The sequence below is a fragment of the Papaver somniferum genome, chromosome 1 (assembly GCF_003573695.1).
Source record: "Papaver somniferum cultivar HN1 chromosome 1, ASM357369v1, whole genome shotgun sequence".
Classification (NCBI taxonomy): Eukaryota; Viridiplantae; Streptophyta; class Magnoliopsida; order Ranunculales; family Papaveraceae; genus Papaver; species Papaver somniferum.
In genome coordinates this window covers 238,415,845-238,423,931 of record NC_039358.1, presented here as the reverse complement: position 1 = coordinate 238,423,931, position 8,087 = coordinate 238,415,845, and the positions used below count along the sequence as shown (strand labels likewise).

Genomic DNA, 8,087 nt, shown 5'->3' with positions numbered 1-8,087 from the left:
TCAAAGACCGGGCACGAGACCTTTTTTCCCTCCAAATTTATACATATAGGTGAAAAACACCACATATTCCACACATATTTTCTGTTGAAAAATAAAAAGAGATAAATAAATAAAATCCGTACATATTTCTTATATTTTATCCACCTATTTAACGTGTTCACCCTACAAAACCAAATAAAAAATGCATAGCCACGGGGCGAGGCGAAGTCTCGCGTTCACCAAATCAATAATGCACCGTCACGGGGCTGGGTGAATCCCCGCACACACCAAATTGAAAGAAAGAAAAAAATGGTCGGTGTGTAGCAAATAAAATAACATATTTGCCTGCAACACATGATAAAAAATGCACCGCCAAGCTAAACGCACACCAAAATCAAAAATGAGATCACTACTAAGTGGGGCAAATCCCCGTGCAAACCAAACAAAAAACACAACACCACCGGCACAAATATAGTTAATAAAACGACTTTAATTATAAAATAAAAATATTATAGAAAAAAACAAAAAAAAGTTTTCGCAACCTCCATAGTTCATACCCAATTTGAATTGCGTCAGCATGCAAAATGTGGGAAGGAATACTCGTTCTACCTCGGTGTCCCATGTGCCAGAAACAAATTACTATCAACATAAAAATGTATCCATGAGACCAATGGCTTTTCTTGGTCATGTCTCTTGCAAAACGCCTCACGATATGATAAAATATGATAAGAAGAAGAGGATAGGACTTTATGCTTACAAAAAGAACAAACATTTAGTGGAACCAAAATTAGAAAAGAAATTTCACTTCATTCGACTTCCTCAATTTTAAGTCCATCAATGCTAACTCCGGTTGAATGACTGGGACTACCCTGCTGATCCATCTTACTGATGATAGGGTTGCATACATCCGCCAACTCCTCCATCTTCTGGTTGTTATCGTCTACATCAGCTAGTTCATGGGTATCCAACCACTGGATAGCTTCGTTAACTGCATCCTTTATTATCTTCTTATCATCTGATGCAATGTTTCCTCCACTATTACGGATCGTGTTCCGCATGTTGTATGCATAATTCTCAAATGATAACCTTGACTTCACCTTTTTCCTGTGATCTTCATCTTGTGACCTGTAATCCTCAGCCTCTCGAACCAGCCTCTGGATCTCAACTGTTGACAACCTCCCTTTGTTATTTGCAATAGTGATCTTACTTTTGTTCCCTGTTGTTATTTCTTCAGCAAACACATTCAATATACCGTTTGCATCCATATCAAAACATACTGTTATCTGAGGAACACCTTGAGGTGCTGGAGGAATTCCCTGTATCTCAATCGTACCCAACAAGTTATTCTCAGCGGCTTTAGCTCTCTCACCCTCATACACCGGAAACGCCACGATACTTTGGTCGTTGTAGGTAGTTGTGAAGGTGTCCTTTTTTGTGGTGGGAATGGTGCTGTTCCTTGGGATCAACACATTCATAACATCTCCCCTTGTCCTAACACCAAGAGAAAGAGGGATAACATCCAACAGTACCAAGTCCTGCACCTTCTCATTACCCACACCACTCAAAATAGCAGCTTCTACTGCCGCACCATATGCAACAGCCTCATCTGGGTTGATGCTCTTACAGAGTTTCTTCCCATCAAAAAAATCCTGCAAAAGAGACTGAACCTTGGGAATTCTAGAGGAACCTCCAACTAGGACAACTTCGTGTATTGCGCTCTTCTCCATCTCAGCATCCTTCAAACACATCTCAACAGGTTCCATGCATTTCGTGAACAAATCCATGTTCAAGTCTTCGAATTTTGCACGAGTAATGGACATATGAAAATCAACTCCATCATACAAGGCATCCACCTCAATGTTTGTCCGAGTAGTAGATGAGAGAATCCTCTTTGCCTTCTCACATGCTGTTCTCAGTCTCCTAAGAGCCTTTGGGTTTCCACTAATGTCTTTGTTTTGCTTCCTCTTGAACTCTTCAACGAAGTGATTCAACATCCTGTTATCAAAATCCTCTCCTCCAAGATGGGTATCTCCAGCAGTAGCTTTGACTTCAATGTTTCCCTTCTTAATGGTGAGTATCGAAACATCAAAAGTTCCACCGCCAAGATCAAAGATAAGAATATTTTCGGCACCAGCACTTGTTCCCTTCTTATCAAGACCGTAGGCAATAGCGGCAGCCGTTGGTTCACTGATGATTCTCAATACGTTAAGGCCAGCAATGATACCAGCGTCCCTAGTAGCATGACGCTGTGAATCATTAAAGTATGCAGGGACGGTAATAACTACGTCCTGAACGCTTGTACCAAGATATTCTTCGGCAGTTTCTCTCATTTTAATGAGAACCATGGATGAAATTTCCTCGGCTGAAAACTGTAAATCCTTGCCTTTGTAATTGACTTGAATCATGGGTTTGTCGTCCTCCCCAGCAATGACATTGAAGGGCCATAGCTCCATATCACTCTGAACAAAGCTGTCGATGATTTTCCTACCAATTAAACGCTTTGCATCTACATAAAAGAATGTACGGATTCAGAAAATTTAGGGACATACTAATCATGAAACAACTCTCATGAAACTATTGAAGTTATCATATATCTAGCAATTTGAGTGCTTAGAGAAATACAAGTTCTTTAAGTACTCTCATAACAATTTGAGGACTTAGAGAAATACAACTCTCATAACAAAAAATGCACAATAAGCAACATGATTATAAAAATTTCCTATCAAACTTGATATATAAAGACTTCGAAGAAGCTTACCAAAAATGGTGTTAAGAGGATTCATAGCAGCCTGATTCTTAGCAGCATCACCAATCATCCGTTCAGTTTCCGTAAAAGCAACATAAGAAGGAGTTGTCCTATTCCCTTGATCATTAGGAATAATCTCGACACGGCCATTTTTCCATACACCAACGCATGAATACGTTGTTCCTAAATCTATTCCTACTGCAAATCCTCCTGCGGTTCTCTCAGCCATTGTTGCTTGTTGAAACTGAACACTCACAAGAAAACTGAACTTTGTAACTACAACAACTGAATGATTTTTGTGGAGTTTTACAGAGAGCAAGCGGAGGCAATAAAGAGAAAAGTGAAGGAATAATGGTTTACAGAGAAACGGATTTGAAATGGACAGAAACTAGACGGTTAGGTGGAGTGGACCAGGATGAACACACATATACACGCTATTAGCGGACAAATTGCACACACTCGAACCAACTAGCTAAGATGCAGCTAAAAAGGGAGTTATTTTCATTGACTTAAGAAAGGCCTATTCTGTCAAGGAGGATGATGCCTATGCTTTGGACTATTGACTGGTTGTTTTCCTTAAAAGATGTCGTCTTTTTGCTGATAGACTGATAGTTATGATGATGACTCCATTTGGTGGCTTCCAGCATAGCTTGCTGCTTTTAATTGTCTTAACGATTAAGATTGTTTGTAAGACAACTGATTTGACGGAGAACCAGCCGAAAGTGGTTAAAGTGGACACTACCACTTTGGACCAGTACTACTGGTAAGTAGCCGTTCATTCTTGACTTATGTTTCGAAAATTTTAACATTTGTGGTCTTGTTTTGCGTTCCTATAAATAATTCTTGAGATATTTTGTAAAAGTATCGTAACTTTTTATCTAATTAGGGTCTGGATCTTAAAACATGCGGTTGATGCACTAGGGTCGTACACTAATCAATGACCGTTAAAAAATTGTTAGTTGACTTCTTTTATTTTGCCAAACACCTTGACCATCAATCGACTAGTTGACAATTTAAATATTGCCTAAACATTTAGCTCTCATCCTTTTCTATCTTCTTCCATTTATATGAACTCCTTCTCCATTTTTTTGCCCAACCGTTTTCTTGTCAGAGCCTGAACTTGAGGGTGTGCAAGGTGTGCGACCGCACAGGGCCCAGTCTGTCGAAGGCCTTTTTCTCCCTTAGCCCAACTGTTTATTTCCACACACACAAAAAAAAAGAAAAAAGAAAAAAGAAAATCTTCTTTGTATTTGAAGAGATTCGAACTACTAAAACTAAATTAAAACTAATAATCCAGGTAATGTTGGTTAATGCATCAATCACCGAGCTAGTTTCTTCGTTGTTCTTTGTTCTAGACACGTTTTGTGTTTATGGTATTTTTATTACCTCCCAAGACCTTAAATATAATTCATATGACGATATCATTTGAGTTTTTCTTGCGCATTCTTATTAATGCGGATGTATATCAACAAATAAAAGGTTTCAGTTGAATAATTTTTTTTATTTTTAAAATTACGCATTAAGAAATCAGTTAAGTGTAAAAAAAATTCTATGGAATCGTCTATAAAAACAACATTGAATTAAATATTCGACACTATAGAAAGCCCTACGAAAAAAATTTGCACAGGGCCCTTGTAGACACGAGACCGGCTCTGTTTCTTGTTATTGCAATTTAACCTCATAACAGTATCCTTGCGAAACTTTGCAAATCCGTTTGGTTATAAAATAACTCTCTAACGTCCAAATTTCTGTCCACTCTTTTGTACAGGAAGGAATCACGAGTTTCAATTGCAAATTTGCGATAGATTAGTTAACCAATGAAAGCCTCCACTAAGAAACATTTCGTTTCTTTTTGGTAACAGAATGCCTCACCTTTGAACTTAATATGTTCTCCAATATCTTCCAAGTCCAGTTGGTCGAGTCAACACCTCACACGATATCCATAGGCCCATCTTTCTTCGTAATTTTGTTCCTTCTATTGATCGATGTCTCCATTCCCTGTCTTGTTGCTGCTCGTTTACATGTAGTAAATTGGAATCTAGATTGTGTTGGATTTAGTGATGCATCTTACTAATAAAGTATAATTAGATGAAGTCTCACCAATGTTAGATGATTCTTGTAAGAATCACGGGGAGAAGGAAGTAATCTGAGATGGGTTGTGCTAACAATGAACATGTAGTTAACATGTTCGATGAAATGTTTGGTCAAGTATTCAAACGGGGTTAGGATATAATGTCTTTTAAGTATTTAATAAGGATATTGTGGTAAAAAATAAGACGGTCAAAGTCAGTCTACGACCCTAACACATCAATTGCATGTTTCACAACCCAGATCCTAATTAGACATTAAAATTACGACCCTTTTACAAAATATTTCATAATCTTTATGTGCTAGGTGTATGGTTAAATTCTGAAAGATGGTCATTTTATTAGGTCATTTTATTAGTACAAAAGTAAGCAACAAACATTCATATACAAAAAAATAATATAAATATATATATCCACAGTCCGGCATCGATGATTGCTGTTTTCAAGCAATCAGGGTAGGCTCAACTAGTCCAAGTATGGCTCCATGAACATTGTTAATAGTAGAAACTTTTCAGGTCAGGTTGATGTTGCTGAATTCAAGACCGGAACAAGCAAACAAATTACTGCATTTCATGGAGATAGCTGATGGTGTGCGTTATCTGTTGTTCCTGTTAAATTATCGAAGGTGACATCTAATAGATTGTGTCCACAGCAAAGAAAAATCACGCACCGTACGTAGTGCTTGCTCTTAAAAGCTGAATAGAGTTAATGGAGTAACTTTCAAGACGAACAGACCCAGTTCTAGTCCGTTTCCAACTTGAAAGCATCTTTCATTACGTTAGGGTCATTTATCTTTGCAAGTTAGTTTTTAGGGAGAATTGGAAAAATGCCCCAAAACTGGGTGCAATGTTGGAAATCTGCCCCAACATTTAAAAAGTTGGAAAAATGCCCCATTACGTTAGAAATCCAGTTAAGTCACATGTGTGAGCTTATACATGCGAAAAAAAAGCCAAATATATCCTTCAGAATTCAGGGTTTGGGGTTCAAAATTCAGGATTCAAGGTTTAGGGTTCAAGGTTTAGGGTTCGGGTGGTGGTGGCGTCGGTTTAGTGGTGGTTCTGGTGGTGATGGTTGTCATACACATGTGACTTAACTGGGTTGGATGGCAATTTTAACGGAATGGGGCATTTTTCCAACTATTTTTGACGTTGGCAGATTTCCAACATTGCACCCCATATTGGGGCATTTTCCCAATTTTCCCTAGTTTTTAAGGTCTGCTAGGCCGATAGAATTTGCTAAAGATGGGTTCCTCAATACCCCAACTTGAAATGCTTCATTCGTAAAATTCGAAAGAAATTAACAAAGAGCAAAAAAAAAAGGCACATAAATATCACCTGGAAATTACCAAAGATTTGATCTAAATCAAAGGTAAACGCATATTAGCCTACCAATCTTTAGGTGCAGCACCACCCTGCATCTACTTCTTAGATATGATAGGGTGGCATTCATTTTGTAACTCTATCTTGTCATTTGCAACTTCTGTTTCAGGTAGGTCGTTGTTATCCAACCACTGAATAGCACTGTTAACTGCATCCTTGATCTTTTTCTTGTCTTTCGATGCCAGCTTACACCCAATGCTATCAAGCTTATTCATCATGTCATATGCGTAATTCTCAAATCTTTGACTTCACCTTATCCATGTGTTCTTCATCTTCTAACTTGTATTTCTCAGCCTCTAGAACTAACCTTGAAATCTCATCTGTCGACAACCTTCCCTTGTTATTTGAAATCGTAATCATATTTTTGTTCCCTGATTTCTTGTCCTCGGAAAACACATTTAATATACCGTCAGCATCCATATCAAAGCATACAGTCACCCGAGGAACACCGCGAGGTTGTGGAGGAATTCCTTTTAACTCAAACTCACCCAACAAATTATTGTCACTGGTTTTAGTTCTTTCACCCTCAAACACCTTAATCCCCACAATAGTTTGATTATCTCGGTTGGTATTGTAGACTTGTAGGGTATTCAAGATGTAATAAAAAAAGTGAAAGTAGGTAGTTGTATTCAAGATGTAATAAAAACGTACAAGAGAAAGAATTGTAGGGTTTGCTTAAGTAGCATTTAAACCCTAGAAAGAAAGCGATAAAATTATATAGGCACACGGATAACATAAAAGGCACCCTATACAAGGGGCTAACATAAATGAGTAAGAGAGTACTTTGACACCCCTCCTCAAACAGATGCAGAGATCAACAACATTAGTTTGTTCGCCAGAGCGTGGAAAGTAGTAGAGGAGAGTCCTTTAGTGAATAAGTCAGCCAATTGTGCAGATGAGGGGACATGGTCCCAGTTACTGTGCCAACATGAACAAGGTCCCGGACATAGTGGTGATCAATTTCAACATGCTTCATACAAACATGAAATGTCGGGTTGGAGGCCAAGAACTGTGCACCCATGTTGTCGCAGTAGAGCTTCATAGGAACAGATGGAGTGATATTCAGTTCTTGGAGAAGACCATATAACCACATAACCTCAGCTGTGAGCTCACTGAAGGCTTTGTACTCTGCTTCAGTAGAGCTCTTAGAGACAGTCGGCTGCTTCTTGCTGGACCAGGAGATAAGAGTGGAACCTAAAAAGACACAGTAACCTGAGGTTGAACACCTTGTATCAGGGCAACCATCCCAATCAGAGTCAGAGTAACTAGTGATGCAAGAAATATCACCAGTATGAAGTGTAATGCCATACCCCACAGTTCCTTTTAAATAACGGAGAACTCGTTGTGCTAAGCCAAGATGAGCGGAAGTAGGGGAATGCATAAATGGGAGAAGTAATTTACTGCGTAGGTGATATCAGGTCTGGTGATTGTTAAGTATTGTAGGACACCAACCAGACTTCGAAACTCCATAGGGTTACTAAGAAGAGTACCATCATGAATGGAAGCTCGCTTCTCAGCTGTGGTTGGAGTAAGACAGGGCTTGCAGTCTAGCATATCTGCCTTTGTAAGAAGTTCTATGGTGTACTTCTGTTGTGTAAGTATAATGGTGTCTCTTGCAGATGAAACATGAGCTTCAACTCCAAAAAAATAATGGAGATTTCCTAGATCTTTCATAGCAAAGTTTGTGCTCATTTGTGAAATAAGAGAGTTTAAGAAAGACTCAGAGTTACCTGTGAGAATTATGTCGTCTACATAGAGAAGAAGAACAACTGTTAAGTCTCCATTTTGGTAGATGAACATAGAGGGATCTGATGAGATTGACATGATGAAACCAAAGTCAAAGAGGAAATGAACCATGCCCTAAGAGCCTGTTTAAGGCCATATTGAGCTTTGTGC

The 8,087-nt window shown here is 38.6% G+C and overlaps 1 protein-coding gene and 1 pseudogene across 1 annotated transcript; both read right to left on the bottom strand.

Annotated features, from left to right (window-relative positions):
- Positions 1-291: 291 nt before the first annotated feature.
- LOC113320699 (heat shock 70 kDa protein 18-like) lies at positions 292-3,161 on the bottom strand. Its single transcript, XM_026568595.1, has 2 exons — positions 2,738-3,161; positions 292-2,485 (listed from the first exon to the last, which is right to left on the bottom strand). The coding sequence occupies exons 1-2, from the start codon at positions 2,952-2,954 to the stop codon at positions 786-788; spliced, it is 1,917 nt and encodes a 638-aa protein (XP_026424380.1). The 5' UTR covers positions 2,955-3,161; the 3' UTR covers positions 292-785.
- Positions 3,162-6,229: 3,068 nt separating this feature from the next.
- LOC113273715 overlaps positions 6,230-8,087 on the bottom strand; it is a 38,873-nt pseudogene continuing 37,015 nt past the window's right edge.

Excerpts from the sequence above, each read along its gene's own strand:
- LOC113320699 (XM_026568595.1), bottom strand. The coding sequence starts at position 2,954 with ATGGCTGAGAGAACCGCAGGAGGATTTGCAGTAGGAATAGATTTAGGA. Across the intron at positions 2,486-2,737 it reads TCCTCTTAACACCATTTTTG|ATGCAAAGCGTTTAATTGGT; the intron begins GTAAGCTTCTTC and ends TCTTTTATGTAG.